This window comes from Neoarius graeffei, chromosome 10 (assembly GCF_027579695.1).
Source record: "Neoarius graeffei isolate fNeoGra1 chromosome 10, fNeoGra1.pri, whole genome shotgun sequence".
NCBI classification, from domain to species: Eukaryota; Metazoa; Chordata; class Actinopteri; order Siluriformes; family Ariidae; genus Neoarius; species Neoarius graeffei.
Window position 1 is genome coordinate 87,300,221 of NC_083578.1, and position 23,871 is coordinate 87,324,091.

At 40.7% G+C, this 23,871-nt stretch overlaps 1 protein-coding gene across 3 annotated transcripts in view; it reads right to left on the reverse strand.

Moving 5' to 3' along the window:
- Positions 1-23,871, reverse strand: part of LOC132893413 (long-chain-fatty-acid--CoA ligase ACSBG2-like) — a 63,353-nt gene extending 39,482 nt beyond the window's left edge. The window contains exon 1 of one of the 3 annotated variants that reach the window (XM_060932530.1): positions 23,765-23,871. Coding sequence is in view for 1 of the 3 variants with exons in the window: in XM_060932528.1 (XP_060788511.1) it covers positions 7,996-8,002 (7 nt within the window). In the remaining 2 variants the exon portion in view is untranslated. Of the gene's footprint in view, positions 1-7,995; positions 8,150-11,647; positions 11,749-23,764 lie in introns of those variants that run through there. The other 2 variants (XM_060932529.1, XM_060932528.1) reach the window with 2 other exon arrangements.

Consider the following 23,871-nt stretch of genomic DNA (forward strand, 5'->3'; position numbering starts at 1 on the left):
ACAGTTTTCCACTTTGCCACAGTCCATTTTAAATGAGCCTTGGCCCAGAGAAGACGTCTGCGCTTCTGGATCATGTTTAGATACGGCTTCTTCTTTGAACTATAGAGTTTTAGCTGGCAACGGCGGATGGCACGGTGAATTGTGTTCATAGATAATGTTCTCTGGAAATATTCCTGAGCCCATTTTGTGGTTTCCAATACAGAAGCATGCCTGTATGTGATGCAGTGCCGTCTAAGGGCCCGAAGATCACGGGCACCCAGTATGGTTTTCCGGCCTTAACCCTTACGCACAGAGATTCTTCCAGATTCTCTGAATCTTTTGATGATATTATGCACTGTAGATGATGATATGTTCAAACTCTTTGCAATTTTACACTGTATAACTCCTTTCTGAGATTGCTCCACTATTTGTCGGCGCAGAATTAGGGGGATTGGTGATCCTCTTCCCATCTTTACGTCTGAGAGCCGCTGCCACTCCAAGATGCTCTTTTTATACCCAGTCATGTTAATGACCTATTGCCAAGTGACCTAATGAGTTGCAATTTGGTCCTCCAGCTGTTCCTTTTTTGTACCTTTAACTTTTCCAGCCTCTTATTGCCCCTGTCCCAACTTTGAGATGTGTTGCTGTCATGAAATTTCAAATGAGCCAATATTTGGCATGAAATTTCAAAATGTCTCACTTTCAACATTTGATATGTTGTCCATGTTCTACTGTGAATACAAGATCAGTTTTTGAGACTTGTAAATTATTGCATTCCGTTTTTATTTAGAATTTGTACTTTGTCCCAACTTTTTTGGAATCGGAGTTGTATATCCATCCTTCCTGGTAGCTCGAACCAATATTTTTCCTCTGACCTCTTCTCAACACGGCGTTTGTTTCCACCCACAGAACTATCACTCATTCAAATAATGTTTTTTGCACCATTCTGTGTAAACTCTAGAGACTGTTTGTGTGTGAAAACCCCAGGAGATCAGCAGTTTCTGAAATACTCAAACCAGCAGCCCATTTTGCTCAAACCAACACCCATGCCACAGTGAAAGAAAGTCGCACTTTGAGATCACGATGTTTCACATTCTGATATTTGAACACTGAACATTAACTGAAGGTCTTGATTTGTATTTGCATGATTTGATGCAACATGCTGCTGTCAATCAAGGGATTGGCTGATTAGAGAACTGCATCAAAACAGCAGGTGAATGGGCGCTCCTAATAAAGTGGCTGGGGAATTTACTTGGGATGCACCGATACCAATACCGGTATCAGGCCGATACTGTGGTCATATACTCATCTCATTATCTCTAGCCGCTTTATCCTGTCCTACAGGGTCGCAGGCAAGCTGAAGCCTATCCCAGCTGACTACGGGCGAAAGGCGGGGTACACCCTGGACAAGTCGCCAGGTCATCACAGGGCTGACACAGACAACCATTCACACTCACATTCACACCTACGGTCAATTTAGAGTCACCAGTTAACCTAACCTGCATGTCTTTGGACTGTGGGGGAAACCGGAGCACCCGGAGGAAACCCACGCGGACACGGGGAGAACATGCAAACTCCGCACAGAAAGGCCCTCGCCGGCCACGGGGCTCGAACCCGGACCTTCTTGCTGTGAGGAGACCGTGCTAACCACTACACCACCGTGCCACCGGTCATATACTCGTACGTGTAATAATTCTCCGATACCACTTAATGGCAACATTACATTAAACTTAAGCCCAGAGGTCAGGGAGTGTTCCATCACTTTTTGCTGCCCTATCAGATTTTTATATCTAGTGAGAGAGATTGGTCAACCTGAAACAGGAAGAAGAAATTGAGAACACTGGTGCAGGCAAATTAGTGATTGTACACGAAGGGGGAGATGTCAGCAGTGTGGACATATTTTAAAATAATGATAAGGGAAGATGACAGAAGTAAGGCAGACTGGAAATTCATTTCTGCTAAAGTGGCAAGAAGAGGAGGAAGGGAGAACATCATTTACCACAACATCTAAAGACTCATCATAGTGCAGAGTTCACAAAGTTTGCTCATGCTAGTCGTGGAAAAACCTCAACAAGAAACTTTAACGCAAGTTCTGGAACAACGAGAGAAGAAAATGTCCCGAGATAACCTACGAACCTCTAACTCGGCACATTTCCCTCCATGACCAGCCATTGTTAGTTGCTCATAACGTAGCCTAGGCGTTCATCGCCTTCTTGGCAAACTAGAGCCGTGATCTGAAATTCCCAGTCATCACCACGTCACAGATGCTGTTTTACCAAAAGGTGTTTGACGTCGTGAAAAAGCACATTAGCGACCCGTTGCATGACGTTTCAGCCTTCAGCTTGGCAAGTGATGTTTGGACTCGCAGTGCATGCCCAGTGTCTCTCCTCAGTGTAACTGCACAGTGGATTGATGTGAATTTTACTCTTCAAGTCACATTAAAAGCAAAACCGTTCCGGTGCTCGCACACCAGCCAAGCTGTAGCCATTGCGTTTGATGACATGCTTAAGACCCGGGGCATTCCGAGAACTTCTGTCCATGCTGTGCTTCACGCTGTGCTCGTGCGGTGTTGACGTGAAAGGCTGTTCAGTTCAGAATGAAAACAGAAACAGGCTCACAGCTGATCATGCTGAGCGGATTCTGTCCATCAAAAAGAACCTGCTTCTGACGTTTCCAAAAAAATGTTTCGTTCTTAGACACGACACCATTGTATGCTGACTGAAATAGGTTGTCATTTTTGCGAAATGAAAATCACTTCACGGTAGATGACTGAGCCTTCCAGGATCAACTGGCACATGTTCCGGGGTCTTCTGTCGGAATACGAGAGAGCCAAGGAGCTACCTTGACAACCAGGAGGACGTGGCTTCCGTCCACGGAAAGTTTCGTCATGGGTCAAGTGCTGGATAAATTCATCTGTGAGCATCCTTGAGGCATACATGGGCTACTGTAGCATCCTGTCACAATCAGAGCTCAAAACAAACATTATGCAGAAAGTGAAGTGTGCCTAGGGGGCGTGGCTTATTTCAGCTTGCCGCAGCTATGCCGTACCGCGGCCGTAAAAACCGTACACGTTGCCGCAAGACTATACGTCGCAGCCACCACTGGTTTACCGGCATCTTCCGTCACTACCACCGTGGCTTCATTTGCATATTTACTCCGCCCAAATTTATGCGACAGATCACCTCCAAAACCTGCACCTTAAATCTACCTTAGCTTTTGTTTAATTGAATGGTGGAGACAGTGACCGTGTGGAGGCTTTTTGTTTGCACAAGAAGGTGTGTTAATTTTTGGTTGGAAATGGTTTCCCGTTGTACTTTTCATTTGATACTCTATTATTATTTATAAATTTTATTACAGCAACCAGATCACATCTGAAGAAAATAAAACCTGCCTTCCGGTTCATTGCACTTTGATGGTAATCGTTATTATTCTGCTATAATCAGATCCAAATTTATTTTGTGAAATGGGTCTGGCCCCTCCATCATCGAAACAGATCCCCCCCCCGCCCCGCCCAATAATTATCTGATACAGGGCGGCCCTTTTTTACAATGATAGATCTTTAAGGCGGGCGGCACGGTGGTGTAGTGATTAGCGCTGTCGCCTCACAGCAAGAAGGTCCGGGTTCGAGCCCCGTGGCCGGCGAGGGCCTTTCTGTGTGGAGTTTGCATGTTCTCCCCGTGTCCCCGTGGGTTTCCTCCGGGTGCTCCGGTTTCCCCCACAGTCCAAAGACATGCAGGTTAGGTTAACTGGTGACTCTAAATTGACCGTAGGTGCGAATGTGAGTGTGAATGGTTGTCTGTGTCTATGTGTCAGCCCTGTGATGACCTGGCGACTTGTCCAGGGTGTACCCCGCCTTTTGCCCGTAGTCAGCTGGGATAGGCTCCAGCTTGCCTGCGACCCTGTAGAACAGGATAAAGCGGCTACAGATAATGAGATGAGATCTTTAAGGCACTTTTGGATACAACCGATGGCTGCCGCTGACCATGTCTGCATTTAAGTTACCTGGACAGTGCATTTTCTTTAAAAGCACAAATTGCACTTGAAGTCTTTGCCAACAATAAAGTTGTGTTTGCCGGATGTCTGACAGGATTTGGTAAAAGTTTAATGTACCAGCTTCAGTTTGAGTAATGTTCTGGCTATGCCAGGTAAGGTGGTAGTTGTTTTTAAGGTGGAAATACTGCCTTAAATACTCGTATTGGTACTCGGTATCAGCAAGTACACAAATGTAAGTACTCGTTCTTGGTCTGAAAAATAAAGTGGTATTGGTGCATCACTAGTATATACATATGAACCTCTCCCTCTCCCTCACACACACACTTTTCAGTACAGAAACACCAAGTACTGTGAGTCAACCAAAGTTCATTATGTCTTATGACACACGCACCCTAGACACACTTAACACCATGACTCATGTTCACACAGCACTCTCCTGATGCTGGCACGAGTGTGATGCGTCTCAAACGTAATCCGACATCACGATGCAATATTAATCTGCTGGATTTACACTTGCAGAAGTATAAACTTTGAATCGTGACTCAAATTGTCTGCCTTTGACGTTCTACATTACATTACAGGCATTTATCAGACGCCCTTATCCAGAAGAACCCTGACACACCCCACCCAGGGAGCAATTGAGGGTTAGATGCCTTGCTCAAAGGCACTTCATCCATGCCTGCTGGTCCAGGGAATCAAACCAGCAACCCTTTGGTTCCAAAGCTACTTCTCCAACCTCAAGGCCACGGCTTCCCCCATCGACTTTATTCAATCCCTAAGCTTTTACTTCCTTTGTAATGTCTTTACAAGCGTTTAAGGAGAGACTGTTAAATCATGGGATACAATGAAACTACGGTCATGCGTTTTACAAACTCACGAGGGGGAACCGAAGAAACGTCGGACGCCACAGGGCGCAGGATTCGTCCGAGGAGTCACAAGCCAATTGCTCACATTTGTCAGTTTACTGTACATGCGTCTTGCATAAATTTGAGAAAATCTCAGTTCAAGTCTTGCTCAGATAAGACACTAAACAGCAACAAAAATTGGAAAAAAAAAAACTGAAAAGAGAATGAGAAGGAAAAAAAATGACTACAGATTTTTTTGTTGTTGATTAACTGTAACCAATCAATGATCTGTAATACTGTAGCTCCACCCACATATCCTGGTATCTCGTTTATTAAAAAAAACTTTCATATGCACAAATTTCTCAAAATTATCAAGTGTAAAAATTCACACCCAAGTAACAAGCTACAAAATGAGTGACATGAAAATGTCTTTAAAAAAAAAAAGTATGAACTTTTCCAAGTGCTCATGATGGTGTGCTGCACGAGTCAAATTCGAGGACTGTACCGACTTTTAACCCTTCGTGAGAAATTGGAAAATTGAGCACTGAGCAGAGAACGCATGTTTCAAGCCTGTGAGAATTTTCTGGTCTCTGAGGGACCAGCAAGCGGTGCTTCTGGAGAGGAGACTGCACTGGGATTGTGCTCTCCATGTACCTGTGCAGGTGCGCTCTACCTGATACATTTCTGCTACCGACTCATCTCATCTCATTATCTCTAGCCGCTTTATCCTTCTACAGGGTCGCAGGCAAGCTGGAGCCTATCCCAGCTGACTACGGGCGAAAGGCGGGGTACACCCTGGACAAGTCGCCAGGTCATCACAGGGCTGACACATAGACACAGACAACCATTCACACTCACATTCACACCTACGGTCAATGTGGGCCGAATCCCATTTCACCCCTTGGACCAACCCCTTGGCCCTTCCCCTCCATTTTGCGCGTTCACGTGAAGGGGTAGGGGTATCCCAATCCCAGTTAACGCGGAGGAGTAGGGGAAGGGGTAGGGCTTCTGTACCCCTCCAAACGGAGATTTTCCTGGAGCTGACTCCGAACGAAGGGGTTTGAGTGATTTCCCACAATGCCATGCGGATTTCAGCGAGATTTCATGCGGATTTCAGAAAGATGGCGGTTCCCGCGGCGAAAGATTGTCATAAATGTATTTTCTCCATTATTTACGTGTTTTAAGTTGTTATCCAGAGGAAACACGACGCTTGATTCGCTTTCGAGCTGAGAATGAGCAGCAATTTCTGAAATCCAAGCTGCTGCTAAAAAGCTTTGGGAGTGAGTATTGTTTTCAGTTGCTTGACTGCGTACGTTTTGTTCTGTTATTCTCGCTTTTATTGTTTACATGAGTGTTCTGACACCTCATTCTGTCGGATGTGGTGCACGAAGCGCCAAAGATATCCCATTCAGTGGTGTTAGTTAACAAATCACACCCTGCCAGCAGAGATTTCTGGTTCTGGCTCTGACTGTAGCGGCTGGTCGCAGCCAATGACGCATTTGGTCGCGTTTTGCTAACGTAAACGCTGACGGAGGTACGCGATGACGTATGCGATCGTTGAAGGGCTATCCCAATACGTAGGGGTTGAATTTCAAGCCCTATCCCTTGTAGCTCAGTTTCAAGGGGAAGGGCCAAGGGGGAGGGGTAGGGGGAGGGGTAGAAATTAGAATTGGGATTGGGCCTTAGAGTCACCAGTTAACCTAACCTGCATGTCTTTGGACTGTGGGGGAAACCGGAGCACCCGGATGAAACCCACGCGGACACGTGGAGAACATGCAAACTCCGCACAGAAAGGCCCTCGCCGGCCACGGGGCTCGAACCCGGACCTTCTTGCTGTGAGGCGACAGCGCTAACCACTACACCACCGTGTCGCCCCGCTACCGACTCAAATTGAGTGAAATTTATTTTCAGCTATATCATTTTTGGAATGGAAAGGAGTTAAACGATGGGAGGGTTTACGTAAATTTCACGAAAAACGACCTTTGTATGAATCACGCTGTCGCACCAACACACTGCCCGCGTATATTCAACCGTTCACATTTTTATACACAAATACTCAGACGTTTTCAGAATTAATTTAGCATGAGATAAAACCTGATAACTGAAGCCACATTTCACAGCACTTTGACCTCCTGCGTCAACACAAAAACACTGAACTACAACTCAATTCAATTTTATTTTATTAAATTTCCAGTCACTGAAAATGTAGAGAAATTCAACAACGTGCTCTTTTCTCATGGCTTAAAAAAAAAAACAGTCAGAAACAGGGGTACAGCAGGAGTCCATTTCTGTCCCCCAAGGTACAAGCTACACTAATGAACCCTCTGGGGCTCATTATTGGCCTTCAAGGTAACCATGTACAACTTTTTAGGGTCAAAAAGGTACAGACATGTTCCCAAGTAGTATATAAATGGTACAAATAAGTACCTTAGAGGGTAATGATCCAGCAACAAGCCGGTGTACCAATAAAGGTATGATTATGTACTTTGTTTTCTGAGAGCGTATGTTTTCTGAAAGATCCATATGCATGTGTATGAGCAGAACATAAATTCAGCACAGATTTTATGGTCTTGGGTTTGGTGCGTCAGACTTGGTGATTGAAAACGCAAGAAAAAAGGGCACCACTGTTCATTTTCCAAACCCCAAAATGACGCCAAGAGCTGACTAGTTTTTAAGCAATGTAGCATTTTAAAATCTCACAAAATAAAAAACAAAACTCAAAACATTATTCAAGTCTGATGCGGACACAAAGGACCCCAAGACGCACCCTGACACACCTAGAAAGCCCTTTGGTTACTGCCCCCCGCCCAGCATTAACACCCCGGGGTTAACGGTTAAATGAGCGAGTGTGTGTTTCAGCAGCGGTGGGCTTCCTGCCTTCATATCAAACCCACCATCTGGAGCTCCGCATGAGGAAACACAGCCCCGCCTTAAACACACCGGTTTATATTGTACGTGTCGTCCAACCAGGATGTTCAGATTCATATTAACTCCTTATTTCAATACACAGAACTCTAAAATAAAACGAAAATCAAAATAGTGACACACACACACCACAGTGAGATCTTTAGAATGAACACACACAAAAATCTGTTGCTTCGAGTGAATGAATGAGTCACACCCAACATCCACAATGCAACACGTTCTCACACACACACCTTTAAACAAACAGACTTACACTGCATCTTCCAAGACTTGGCTGCTTAATCTGTTGAAACTTCTCTAAAATTCCTTTCCTTTTTTCTAAATTTGATTTGTTCCTCTTCTTCCCCTTCGTTCAGCAGAATGCCGGTATCTTCTCTTCCGCCTGCCTCACAAAATCACCCCAACACATCATTCGTTTCAAACGCCCCCTCCGTCCCGCCCGCTCTCTTCTCAAGCTCCTCCCTCCTTTCCCAAAACCCCACTCTCTGCGCTTCCTGATTGGCTGAAAACGTCTCACACCACAGTTGCAGCATTCAGCGTAGAGGAATATGGCTCCCCCTCCATACACACACACACGTATTATACATGAAGGGGTTACTAAAGGGGAAATCTGCAACAGGAGAGGATCGTGCAGCTGCAATGACATCAGCACAAACACACACACACACACACACAGATTTACATGTTAAAAATATCAAACATCTGTATTGTTAAATTCCACAAATATAAGGAAAAGAAAGGTTTTATTCCTCCTCCCGCCCCCCCCATTCTTTTTAGCTCAGCTTTTTTTTTTTTTAAATCTATAGTGACGCCCTGCAATTTACGCAAATCCACCATTCCACCCGACAAGATCAACAAGTTCCACTTAAAAAATGTTTTAACCCTCATAAAACGTCTCAAAGGCAGAGAGGCACAATAAAGCTACGTTACAGATGCACACAGACAAAGGGATGCATACTCATCCACAGACACCAGAGATTCTCCAGACTCTCACACAGACTCCACAGACAATAGAGACGCCACAGACCTCACACACACACACTTTCTTTTTTTAATCCCGGATTTATGTCAGTAACATACACATGTAAAGTAAGAGACGAAAAACGAAACGAAAACTCTTCAACCTGACTAACCAGTCTAGTAGGATATTTTCCTACAGGAAATTAATCCACGTTGGGGTGGAATGATACAGCAAAGCCGAGGAGCCTGGTTTAAAGCGAGTCGGCCTTTCGATTTCATAAAAATCGGTGAAATTTAGTTCCAACTGAAATGTGGTCATTGTGATATACGTTTATTTCTGTAATATCTCACAAAACATCAGGCCGTTCTGTTCTGTGGCTGGGAAGTTATTTAATTTGAGGGGATTAAAGCAAATGTGCATGAAATCGCTCGCTTCGTGCAGTCAAGCAGACAGAGGAAGTCCGTGTGTGTGTGCGCATGCACAGGTTTACCTTCTTTTGGGTTTTACAGCAGCTGACGTCAAGTGTTGCATTACTGCCATCTACAGGTTTCCCTTTGAGCGCGCACTGACAGTTCCATCATTCTGTCGCTAAACGAACAGCTGATCACACCGAGGTGCTCACTGAGCGCCGATATTTATTAGTTTGGTCCTGCGTTTCCTTTCCTTCGTATATAACATAACGTGGGCAGCACGGTGGTGTAGTGGTTAGCGCTGTCGCCTCACAGCAAGAAGGTCCTGGGTTCGAGCCCCGTGGCCGGCGAGGGCCTTTCTGTGCGGAGTTTGCATGTTCTCCCCGTGTCCGCGTGGGTTTCCTCCGGGTGCTCCGGTTTCCCCCACAGTCCAAAGACATGCAGGTTAGGTTAACTGGTGACTCTAAATTGACCGTAGGTGTGAATGTGAGTGTGAATGGTTGTCTGTGTCTATGTGTCAGCCCTGTGATGACCTGGCGACTTGTCCAGGGTGTATCCCGCCTTTCGCCCGTAGTCAGCTGGGATAGGCTCCAGCTTGCCTGCGACCCTGTAGAACAGGATAAAGCGGCTACAGATAATGAGATGAGATAACATAACGTCTTTTCTTCTCGCTTTCTTTCCGTTACTGTAGTCGGTCTTTCACATTTCATTCGCACACTCACGTCCTCCATTTTTCTCTCCTGTTTCAATGCTTACCCGAACAGGGAAAGCCCAACATGTGATGCATGATGTAGTATCTTGAATTGGGTCATGGTGAAGCAGGAAAAAATAGTGGAGAATTTAGGGCCACGTGGAGATTGTTCTATTTAAAAATAATAATAAAATTGGAAGTCTGTGATTTGAATTCAGTAGCTTTCGGCCCACTAAACAAAAATAATTGGATGTCGGGAAAATTGAAAAATCTGAAAGGCAGTCTACTTTTAAGGCCCGGTCCCACAATACCAATAACTATAAATAAATCGGTTCCCTGCAGTTTATGTGGTCGGTGCTCACACCAGACCGATAACGATCCCTATAGCCCAGTCCTGGGTTTATCCGTAAGATTGCTTCTGGAGCCATTTTTCCAGGCCTGGACCTGATCCTATAAAACATCTGACCAATCAGCGAATTGTTTACATGTGACGTTGCCCGAGCACGTGCTATTTTTCCCCAGGCATCTTTGTACATCCTTGTTGCATCATGAAGTCACAGAATACAGATTTACAGAAATATTATACACATGTATATAAAAAATAAAAAAACGAAAGTACGGATCTTTTATTCACGGATATGTGATTTTCTGTGAACTACCAATAGTAAATTAATAAAGTAAACATATAAATGCAGGCAATATATTTTAATTGTGAATTTTGGCAGTCCAAAAACATTTGTTTTAGACTTAATTTTTTTTAATCCATGACGCATCATTCGTATGAAATTGGTAATCAATCAATCTGTACTATACTGAAGCGTCCCTGACCAATCCGTAAGTTACTAGTATCCATATTAAAATCCATAATCACTCTGCATTTTACATCCTTTTTTTTTTTTTCAATTATATTTCCGTAGTCCATGACCTATCCCCATTTTGTCAACCACTGGAGTGTGTGCATGGGTTGTTTTGGAGTCAAAGCTGTACAGTATGACTCGGAATAACGTGCTACTACGTGGAAAAAAACTTCCATGACTATTCCTAAGTTGCATGTGTTTATTTCCCCAAGTGTCAGGACCAAGTGATATTATAGAGGGGATTATAGTTGTGGGGTTTCTGCTCCAGACTGGAACTAAATTCAGGCAGAGGGAAAGTCAGAGCTGTAGTCATACAGTGTTGTGGGACCGGGCCCTTATACTTGACGTGCAGAAGCAGCAGCAATGCAATTCACATTCCTCACACACTTGCTGCTTATGTTCGTTTGGAAGATTTAAAGCGACGTCCACTGGATGGGACAGCAGACCCCAAACATCCCTGTTCATCAGGTTCTAAGTCGAGCTGTAAAATTTATTGAGCAAGTTAAATAGACGAGCCCAGTCTCTCTTTAAAAACTTTCCCGTCATCGTGATTGTCGTCATGAGCTGCGTATCAAATCAAAATCTCTGACCCGATAGGTCATAAGCATTTACTCATCAAGAAAATGCCGGACTACATTAACGCAGCGTTTTAAGACAGTGAAAAGACTAAATTAATAGGATACATGTTATTTTAAGCATGGCTTATCTGAACGTGACTTCCAATAAGGTTTCAAAACACACACAAAACCAGTCTTTGAAATTTCTAATATTAATTTCTAAAATGAATGAAGGGAGGAAAAAATAAAAAATAAAATAAAAATGCACACACACACACACACACGACACTACAAACTAGCACATAAGGTTGTACTTAAAAAAAGAAAGAGAAAGTAGAGAGGGGAAATCAAGTGTGGACACATGCAGGGGGAAAAACACGGCACAAAATCAGACCTAATAATAAATACAGAATCACGCAACAGTCCTACCCAGAGAGAAACAAGAGCCGTTCTTGAGCAACTCATCAAAAGAACCAGAAGACGAGTGTCCATTAAATGAAGGCTGCAGATACAATGGTGCATACACCGATTAAACCCGGGGAGTGAGTTCAGTGCTGTGGGTGATGACTCAGAGGGGAAGAACCCAAAGTGTGAATTTCTGGTTTGCTAGCTTTAAAAATGAAAACACACTCCTCGTTTCGGTGTTTATGACCTTTATAGAACCTGCTCAAGCAAGAGCACAAAAGGGGTTTCCAGTTGGAAACCACAGAACTTACTTCTCATTCTACTGTGCAATATGTAGGGGTGTGTGTGTGTGTGTGTGTGTGTGTGTGTGTGTGTGTGTATATATATATATATATATATATATATATATATATATATATATATATATATATATATATCACTTCTACAGTACATGCACTATTGTACTTTTTCCTTCCCCTTTACTTTTAAAGTGCTGATGACACGAACATGACTGTATGCAACTTCTTAAATAAACTATACAACATGGCAAACATGTTAGATTTCTGTTATAATTACGTGAAAAGAAGCTGTTGTTACGCGAATATCCAACTTTTAATTGCACAGCGCAAGAAAACTGGGTCCGTGGCTCGCGGCCATGCTGTGACATCAGCGGAAGAACACGCTGCGGTTCACTGGCTGTTCTACTCAATGGAAATGGCGCATGAAAACGCCGGTGAACTCTCTAGTGCTAGCTCTTCAACAACCAAATACTGGTACTTTAAGCAGTGATCATGATGGCAAGATTTTATCTGATTTTAAATAAATGAGATTGATAATAATGTGAATGTTCACAACTAGTACATACAAACTCTGCAGCTTCTGATTCAGCAGCTGCGTCATACTCCGCAAAAACATCAGCAAGAACCTACAGTATAAATGGAAATGCAATACACTAAGCTCAAATGACTTTTGGAAAGTATAATTTCTAAATTTTTTCTACATATTCTTGAAGTCGGTCATCGGGGTACTTGCTACCGTTCCCTAACAATGCATGGCAAAGGGTAAAGTGTAGTGTTGCTACGAGTACTTGCTAAAGCCTCCGGTGGAAGATCCTCGATGTGCTGATAAGACATACAGTTCTATAGAACACACAAGTGTCACGATAATCACAAAACAGATGCAAATTGTTAAAATACCTAATTTTTAAGCAATCATGTATTGATCTCTTCCGAATAGAATCTATGATAGCCTACCCTCTTTACCCTTTGCCTCTCGTTGCTAGGCGGCAGTTACATGAAAGCCGCAAGCTTTCACAAGCAAATACATGACTGATATCACGCCGACTTTATGATTACATTTATGATTATCATGAATGTGTACTCTACGAGCGCTCTGGAGCGAGTCACTTCCAAGATGGCCGCGCAGACCGCATGGTTACTATTTTTAGCATCATGTCGGAGCACTCTATAGCTCTACGTACCTTTAGCTTATGTCGTTTCTCAACACATGTTCTGACAGGAGGACTGTCTTTGGAGGAGTCGCCTTGTCCCAGGCGACTGCTGGATCCGGCATAGCTACTAGTAGACCCCCTCCGGAATACTGTAGGCACTGCTGATGGCAGCAACACCTTTGTTTGTGTTCAGTTCAACACGTTTGTGCTGAAGTGAACACCCAAGAGATTCTTTTAAGCTGGGAAGGGTGTCAAAACAATCCAAATCGAAGTGTTCAGAGCACAGGACGGATGTTGGTGAGGGCTCCCACTTGTCACGAGTGCGCCTGACTTGCTTCACCCACTTCGGCAGCTCGGGATCTCTGGGAAACTTGAATAAACTTACCCCATCCTTGTGGGTTTTGGAGCAAAAGCCAGCAACACAACGCGAAGGCATATATATATATATATAAAAAAAAATACTAATAATGATAAACTGAACACCTGCCGCATCAACAACAAACTGGTAAGTGGGGAGGAAGGTTCTTTCGCTGACGTCATATAGCCCCTCCTCCTCTTTCGTCTCCTGGGTGCTGCAGCCCCGTCAAATTTGCCCAAATAGCCGCGTTTATCATAACTTGTAAAATAGGCGCCTTCGTGAATTAATATATGGATCATCGGGAATTACCTTTTATGTTATAAAACATCGCCAAAGATGTCAAAAACGTGTCATCAGCACTTTAATTGTCTTCCAAATTTTGATGTATTGTTAAAACTCTACTACTAAGTCAAGTCAACTTTGTCAAATATGCTATACATGCTCGACATACAGCACAGATGAAATATCAGTCCTCTCTGACCCACGGTGCAAACTGGCAATGCAATAAATAAAAATAAAAATAGAATAATTGAAAAAAAAATTATATATATGTATATACACACACATACACACACACACACACACACGTACCGTATTTTTCGGACTATAAGTCGCACTTTTTTTCATGGTTCGGCTGGCCATGCGACTTATACTCCGGTGCGACGTATATATATATATATATATGTTGTTTTTTTTCACCACGGAATAACTGGAGCTGATGCCGAGTCTGACGACAGCCACGCAGAAGAGGAAACGGCGCTTCGTCTGCCGCTGGAGTTGGCAGAGTTGTTCAGAAGCGACACCGAGGATGAGGAATTCAATGGATTTGCTGATTTGGAGTGAAATCATCAGCTTGATAAACTTGATTGACCTGTGTTTTATTATTAATGATAGGCCTAGTTATTTAAATAAGTTATGTAATGATTTTAGGCAGGGCTTAATTTGTGAAGTGGGAGGTCCCGGAACGCAGGAGGTGGGTGGGTCCGGCGACTCAAAAAAAAAAAAAAAAAGGGCGGGGGGTGGTTTACTATAACTTTATGCACACGCGCTTATTGTGTGTGTAAAAAAAAAAATATATATATCAGACATTATGATCTTAGAAAACACTTTAGTGATGAACAGTTACAGACAGTAATATGTCGTGATATGTTATAAAATATTTTTATTAGGCTATATATTAAATTTATCTTCTAAAATAACAGACTGTACTCATAATCACAACCGGTTTATTTCATCATTGGAGATCAGATCACACAAGACATGAGTTAAATTACTCATTTTAAGGATTTAAGTAGGGTTTTTAAAGGCAGTGCCAGCAGGACTTCGTGGTTCAGGTGGGTAAGGCGCCATACCATAAACCCGGGGACCCAGGTTCGATTCCAACCTGCGGTCACGTTCCAAGCCCTCCCTGTTTTTCTCCTGCTCATTAAAAGCAGTGCCAGCAAACATAAGTGCAATCAATTCAAGTAATAGTTAAGAAATAAAGGGTTTACAAAACAAGTTGGAGAATTCATTTTAAACATTTTAGTAAGCTTCCTTTTTTTTTTGCCATTTTTTCCACAGCGCAAGCTAACGGCTACAAAAAACCCGGTGTTCTATTGAGCGGAAGTATACACCCCATGTCCCCCCCGCATAGATTTTGTGGATGTCATAGGAGAGAAATCAACAACAGATATCAAAATCAAAACCGAACACTAAACACATTTTTATTTACTTATTTAATTTATTGTTTGATTTTTTTTTTTCCCTTTGTGATGGTCACGGAGGTGATCCGATCCATTTAAATAGCTGCCGGAACACCGAATGAAATGAAAATAGCTGCCGGATCCGACAACGGAGGTTACAGATCTTGTTCCGTCATGTTCCGGCTCAAATTAAGCCCTGATTTTAGGCCTATAGGCTATTGAATAACTTGTTACGGTACATATTCAGCCAGTTTTTCTCTGGGCTATTATAAATGATTTCGTTTTGCATTTTTAAAAATAACTCTCCTTCCAAGATGAACTTTATTCTTCGTCTCTGATGTTATGGTGTTAATGGTCTGAATAAGGTTTAATGTTTTTATCTGATATGACATTAACTGGCAGGCGCACTTTCTGCCTGTTTTTTTTCTCTGAGCGGTTGTTGTTGTTTTTTTTCACTAGACGGTTGTTTTTACTACCGTACCTGTCTTTGGAGATGATATACCTATAGCCTACTTGACCTCTGATTTGATGAAATAAAATTCGACAAAAATGAAGAATGACTCTCCTCGATGATGACTACAGCTTTAATAACAAAGATGAAAGAGCCATGGGGCGACAATAAGCCCTACCGGTAAAAATATTCTAAAAGCAAACTGATTAATGCATCAGTAATAGGCTACTAATATTAGTTATAATAATAACTAGACAGGGACACTAACGAGTGCAAACCCCGCCTTTTCCCTATTAAAATACATTGGGCGAAAATTTCGAAGTTCTGCCATGACCTTGACCTTTGACCTCCAAAATTTAATGGTTTCCTTCCTGGGTGATTGGCAACACATGTACAAAATTTGGTCCAAATCGATCCATTGGTTCTTGAGATATCTTGCAGACACACAGACAGACAGACAGACAGACAGACAGACAGACTGACGCAGGTGAAAATAATAACCCCTCCGACTACTGTCGGCGGGGTTAATAATAATAATAATAATAATAATAATAATAATAAAGGCTATTAGTAATAACGATAGTGATAGTATTAAAGATAGTAGTAGATATTTAAAATAATCAGACTAGGCTACTTACAGGGCAAAGGGCGCGTTATCACTGCTCAGCTGTTAGTTTATTAAATAAACAATGCAGTCGTGCAGTAACCACGCACCGCTTATCAGATACAATCTGAGATTCTATGGATAGAATAACCCTTCAAAAAAGTGCGACTTGTAGTCCGGTGCGATGTATATATATGCTTTTTTCGTCTTCATAATGCATTTTTTGGCTGATGCGACTTAAACTCCGGAGCGACGTATAGTCCGGAAAATACGAGATAGAGATATATATATATATATATATATATATATATATATATATATATATATATATATATATATATATATAGTTCCTATCTAGAGTGTTTTATACTAATATTATATATATATACACACACACACACACAGTTTTATACACAGTATAAAACACTCTAGATAGGAACTAGACATAGACTAAACACTCAAACAACTAAGGTGCATTAAGGAATAAAACATATCACGTGCTGTTTTAGGGAAAAAAAAAAAATCAAATCAATGATGACCCGGTATGACAAAGCCACGTTACTGAAGCCGGTCATGCTCCTACTCCAACAGCACATCCTGAAATGTTTGATTCCTCTTATAACAGCAATTTTCCAAACAAACACATTTTTAAAGAATATTTTCTAAAAGAATGACACTTTTTTTTTATCCATTTATAGTTACATGTAATGTTGTGGAACATCTTACAAAGACAAAAACTCCTAAACTGTTCATGTCTGAAAATATATACACCGATACTGGAGACTCCTTCCATAAATGTTAAAGAAACATCTCCTTCCAGAAAACTTCAACATAGAAAGAGATGTTGTTTACGTGCAACATCTGCCATACAACTCTGTTTAAGCGGTTACTATAGAAACGATAACCATGTAAATAAATTACTGATGCCTTCTGGTTCTGGAATTGTGTACAGTACCTTTAGAGGGATCTGTGCGATTGGAGAGACTTTATCTTTGGAGGTGTAAGAACTAAAAATACTGAATAGAACCAAACTAGTGATGACACACTGATAAATTAAACTTACGCTGTATTCAGCATCATATAACTGATTATTTGCCTAGCAGTATGCGTAAAGCACCTGGAATCGCATTGCTCTACGTTATCGGTACTTAAAAGATTCACGTCAAAGCAGTTTGGGACGACTCAAAAAGAAATCCAATCCCCATACCTCAGTGTGGTATTTAACACCAGACACAGTTCCTTATGAAATTAGATACCAAGATGCCAATACTTTCATGTTTACTAGAAATACAGGAAAAGTTTCACAGCAAACTTTCAGACATCCTTTGGCTGAATCTTTTTTAAAAAAAAAAAAGTTCTACACTAAATATTAGGGCACTAGGTAGGTCATACAGCTCCACTGTACTACACCCTTTGTAGGGCTCAAACAAAATGATTAGAAATCCAGTTGAGATTTGGTCTGGCTAGAAAATGGTGGATTTGACTTAAATTTGACTTAAGGGTAGGAAACGTAAAATCGGTCATGTAACATGTAAGCAGTTCTGCGATGACCTCATTTAACCAATCAATAATGATCTACATTTAGCTCCGCCCCTGCATCCCAGCTCAACATGTGTAGTATTTGGGCAAGATTTGACACAAAATTCTGGTACTTTTTAGTACATTACACCTTATGTGGCAATGGAAATAGCAGCATTGTAGAGTTTTAACAAGCCAAGCTGCACCATATGATGAAAAAGTAACCTTCTATAGGCTTTTAGTATAAATACACAGGTGATTATAGGAAATAGCGTACGCTGATTATTAAGAAATAGTCCGAATTTCTCGATAATCACCTCAAGAGACTCGGCAAAATGGCAGCCAACTGCTTTGTCACCATAAGTAAGGAAGAATTACAAAATGATGAAAGAAAATGCTGTTCTTAAAAAGCACGAAAAGATGCTACAAAGTTTGGTCTAAAACTATTCAAAGGTAAAGTGGAATTGTGATTTATTTTATTGATTTAAAAACAAAAGTATTTTGTGTGTCTTGGTGTAGATAAGTGACAAGTCTGCACCGCACCGTTATTACATTTGCATGCTGCTTTTGAAGACTGAAACGATTTTAGTGCGATTTTAAAATAAATCACCTGTGTATTTATACTACAACAATTATCCACCTCAGGCTCAGTGAATATCGGTGAATAATAACCTCAAATTCGTCTCGCTCATTATTCACTGATATTCACTTTGCCTTTGGTAAATAATTATTAAACGTAGCGTAAAAAAGTGAAGATGCCCACATACAGCAATGAAAAATCCCCACTGTTTTTTTTTAAACATAGAAACCAAACAAGACCATTATCTTCCAATCATGAGACACACATTTACTTCTCTCCAACTACAATATAATCAGTAACGATATCTCTCCTAGCTTCTCTCAATGCTTGTCTATCAGCCATTTTGCACAGTAGTGTCACGTGCTTCTGTTAGCTCTGGACTTCCTGTTTTTTGTTTAAGTATTTCATACAAGAGCTGCCATCATCTCAACCATCAGGTCAAACTAACAAAAACAGTGTATTTTTATTACCAGCCCTGTTTATATGAGAGTTGGGATACACATGCGGTCATATAGAAGTAGGAACGTCTTTTGAATCACTGTTTCCTCGTGATTTAAAATCTAAATCGGTCAGTACACATTCATTTAGCACAAAAGTCCTTTCACACATGGTCACAATAATTGAAATAAAATAAAAATTCACTGGGAGATTATGTCTCTTGCCCCACTTATAACATGTGTTTTGCTGACCAAGAGCGAAATGCAATTCTAAAAACTTACTCAAAATTATTTTTAAACAGTCAATTCGATATCACATAACTTATTGTATGAATTTGAAGAATAAAGCCAAAAGTCTTTGATAAAAAAAAAAATTATGAGAAAATGAGAATCATGTTCTCCTTAGTAACCAACATCTCAGCAACATCAATTAAAAAAAAAATCCATCAAAACATCTTTAAACATGATCAGTAGATCTTTATTATAAAGATTAAATATCCTTAGAACTTGAGGACTTGTGTTAAACGACTGTAGACCAATCAGACATGGGGGACGACCATTATAAACCATGATGGTTTATGAATTCTCAGTTGTATTTACTCTTTATCATCATCATCCAAAAACAACCAAAAGACTTCCTCCAAAAATTATTTATACGTGTGTTGTTGATATTTTGACGTGAAACATGTACAGGCTGTTCTGATGTCTCTTAAAACATAAGTAAGGTGTCCTTCACAACAACCAAAGTAACTGTACTGAATTTGGGCTAAAATTCAAATCACAGGTTTAATGTGCTCGACTTGTAGGCGGAAACTCCACGCAATCCAGAATACCATGAAAAAGTTCATTTTTTTCATAATTTAATTCAAAAAGGTAAAACTTTCATATATTCATTACATGTAAAGTGAAATATTTAAAGCCTTTTTTGTTTTAATTTTGATGATTATGGCTTATAGCTCATGAAAATCAGAAATCCAGTATCAAATTATTAGAATATTCCCTAAGATCAATCAAAAAAAGGATTTACAATACAGAAACGTCCAACTTCTGAAAAGTATATTCATTTATACACTCAATACTTGGTTGGGGCTCCTTTATCATGAATTACTGTATCAATGCGGTGTGGCATGGAGGTGATCAGTCTGTGGCACTGCTGAGGTGTTATTGAAGCCCAGGTTGCTTTGATAGTGGCCTTCAGCGTATCTGTATTTTTGGGTCGGGTGTTTCTCATCTTCCTCTTGACAATACCCCATAGATTCTCTATCAGGTTCAGGTCAGGCAAGTTGGCTGGCCAATCAAACACAGTAATATCATAGTCAGCAAACCATTTGATAGTAGTTTTGGCACTGTGGGTAGGTGCTAAGTCCTGCTGGAAAAGGAAATCAGCATCTCCAAAAAGCTCGTCAGCAGATGGAAGCATGAAGTGCTCTAAAAATCTCCTGGTAGATGGCCGTGTTGAATTTGGACTTGATAAAATACAGTGGACCAACACCAGCAGATGACATGGCACCCCAAATCATCACAGACTATGGAAACTTCACACTGGGCTTCAAACACCTTGGATTCTGTGCCTCTCCACTCTTCCTCCAGACTCTAGAACCGTGATTTCCAAATTAAATACAAAATTTACTTTCATCTGAAAAGAGGACTTTGGACCACTGAGCAACAGTCCATTTCTTTCTCTCCTTAACCCAGATAAGACACTTCTGATACTGTCTCTGGCTCAGGAGTAGCTTGATATTAGGAATGCGAAAGTTGTATCCCCTTTCTTGAAGATGTCTGTTCATGATGGGTCTTGATACACTGACACCAGCCTCAGTCCACTCCTTGTGAAGCTCTCCCAAGTTCTTGAATCAACTTTTCTTGACAATCCTCTCAAGACTGCGGCCATCCCTGTTGCTTGTGCACCTTTTCCAGCCACCCTTTTCAGTTGTGGCTTACCCTCCTTGTGGAGGGCATCAGTGATCATCTTCTGGACAACAGTCAAGTCAGCAGTCTTCCCCATGATTGTGGTTGTGTGTACTGAACTAGACCGAGAGATACATTGTGTTCATACTGTTTTACTCAAACTTGAAATGAAATATTCTAATATTTTGAGATGGGTTTTTATGTTTTTGTACTGTATGCCATACTGATTAAAATTAAAATAGAAAAATGCTTGAAACATTTTACTTTGTGTAATGAGTCTATAATATATAACATTTTCACTTTCTTAAATAACTGATGGAAAAAGTTCAATATTTTCCCAATATTCTAATTTTTTGAGATGCACTAGTATACAAGTTCACCAACAACAACCATATAATTTAAGGTGACATTTAACAGTTATGGAAGAAGAGTTTTGTAACAGCTGTTTAAGTTTTCCACCACTGAAAAGTCTTCAGGACGGAGGAGTTTGCACTCTACAGCTTCTCCATAAAACGTTGTTTCTTTTGCTTTATCATCTTCAATAAAGAAAAAAGGTCAGCTGGTGAAGGAATGACTGCTTATAGCGTCTATGGCGTAACTGATTACAAGTAGAGTAGCCTACTAATTTGCTTTGCAGACGTTCCACAACATTACACGTGGTTAAAAAAAGCACAACGTGTGGTTCATTAACCAAATAAAGAGTACAAGTTAAAAACTGCTGTGGTATAAAAGGAGTACAACACTTCAGGACATGTTATATATAGAGAATAATACACGGTCATGCGAAGGCTATGTGAGAAAGATATGGTGAACACTCAAAAGGAATTTGTATGTATAATAATAAATAATATTAATAATAATATTGGCTGGCTTTTTTTTGTCATGGTCTATCAGATGTATTCCATTCAGCTACTCATCTTCAACTCATTCAGTATCATGCTAGCTGAATGGAATATATCTGATAGACCACTCAACGCCAGCTAATATTATTATAATTTTTTTTTTCCGCAGTCCAGTTTCCATCAAATCGTGCGCTCTGATTGGCGTGCAAGCGGTCCGGAATCCTATGATCCGGACCCCGGTTACGGACCTTTGGTGACTCACTCGTTCACAACAACAAACACAGTAGCAATTTTTTGTCATTTATTTTCACATCTCAGTATAATAGCATTAATTTTACAGCATGGATAGCGATAACGACAGTGTTCACAGCGAAAGGGAGTTTTACTACCCTGAGGAAGACGAAATAAAACAAAACATTTCAGGAGAAAGACGAAAACGAGCTTGTAGCAGGTTTGTTCTAAATATGGTTTCCCTTTCAGGCGCTCTCATTTTCTGTTAGAATTTGGTAAATAAATAAATTAATTAATTATTTACCAGCTTAAAGTTGGTCCGTATTGTGAAATACTGTGACCGAGGTCTTGAGAATACTGACCGAGGCCTCCTCTGGCCTCGGTCAGTATTTTCAAGACCTCGGTCACGGTATTTCACAATACGGACCGACCTTAAAGTGCATATCACAGGTAAATTCAGGAACAAGATCAATGTAATTCTCTTATTTTATATTAAACTTTGGTCAAATATCTGTCACATTTTGCATTTTGTGCAATTTTTTTTACCTTGCGCAATACCAGAAAAATTCAGTTGAAATCAAGCCATTTGAGGCGAATTGGTCCGCCTCTGAAAACTTGCCATTTGGATTTCCCGGGAAACACTGATTTTCATGACATCATCTGCGGGACGCCTCCATCTGAACCCTACGTCAGCGCTGGTTTGTTTATGAGAAAACGACCTGGTGGTTTTCTGCAAATTTCTTCAACGTTATCACATAATTATTAAAATTGTTAACAGATGTATAGTAGGAGGTTGTAGCAACACCAGTCTTGATGGGATTAGTACTCATCGTTTTCCAAAAGACCGGACAATAAGAGAGAAACGGGAGCGCTTGGTCTACACAGGCTGTGCACTAAAACCATCCAAACTCTGGCAGCCTGCTGGCGCTTCCGCAGGTAACGTCATGGACCTGGCTCCAGACTCCTTGGGATTTTTCCAGACGCGTTTTGTTATTTTATTTTTTTCTGCTGTAGACAGATGGCTTTGTGTAAAAGTTACCCTTCTGGATGAGTATGTAAAGGGACATACTTTCATATATATATATATAAAAAAAAGAAATTGGTCCAGAATATGCACTTTAAGCTGGTAAATAATATAGGTCGCTCAGATCCGTGATGCATTTCATATGAAAAATGAGTTTTTCAACACAAGAAGATAAACTTTATATCTTCAAACCAACATGTGATTTTCTTTTTATTATAAATCGACACAAACAAAGTTCCCAAATTTATCAAAAAACAATTCATCGATTTCATCACGAGTGACATACAGACAGACATTCATGTCACGGTTTTGGTTCTTCGTGTCCTGGATGGAGCTCGGATGAAAAATACGAGTACACACTTATTCAAGAAGAGCCAACATGAAGAATGGTAGCTCAAAAAGAAAGATCTAGAAAGTAGAACAGATGTTCTAGGCCTGACATTCAAAGATGTCTTAGATAATAAACACTAAAACATCATTATTTAGTTTTAAAGGAATCTAAATACAAATAAAAGATGTATAAACATATCACTTAAGCAGCTTTTTAGTGAGAAAACTACTTTGAAAGACATCAGGCTACTAGGCAATATTTCACAACCAGTACTAAAATAGTGGTAGCCATGGCAACTCGCGGTCATTTCTATAATAGTGATGAGGTGATGAAGTGCTGTGAGCTGATTGGCTGTTCATGGCAGACGCTGTCTACGTGGACAGTAGAGTCACTGCTATCAAAACTAAACCCGAAACCAGATATAAAAGACTAGAGATAAAAATCTGACATTTTAACACTGCATACCTTTTAGCATTGTGTTTGGGTTAACAGATGCTGAAAATAAAAGCAAATCATAGATGTGGATAAAAGTAATCCGGTTTGTAAGATAATAATAATAATAATAATAATAATAATGCAAACAAACCACAACTAATCAACCAATCTAACAGCTTTACACCTGATTCAACTTGATTAAACCAGGCTACTCACATTTAAGAAAACAAAAGTTATTTTATATCAGACACGTGCCAAGTTTTATGTAAAAACATTGATTTACTTACCAATTTACCCAAGCTCTAACGCGTGGTAAAACAAAAACTTCTCCAACAATACGTGAGCTGTAGAAGGTTCACGTCTCAGACCAGCCTGGCTCACAGGTTAAAGCACA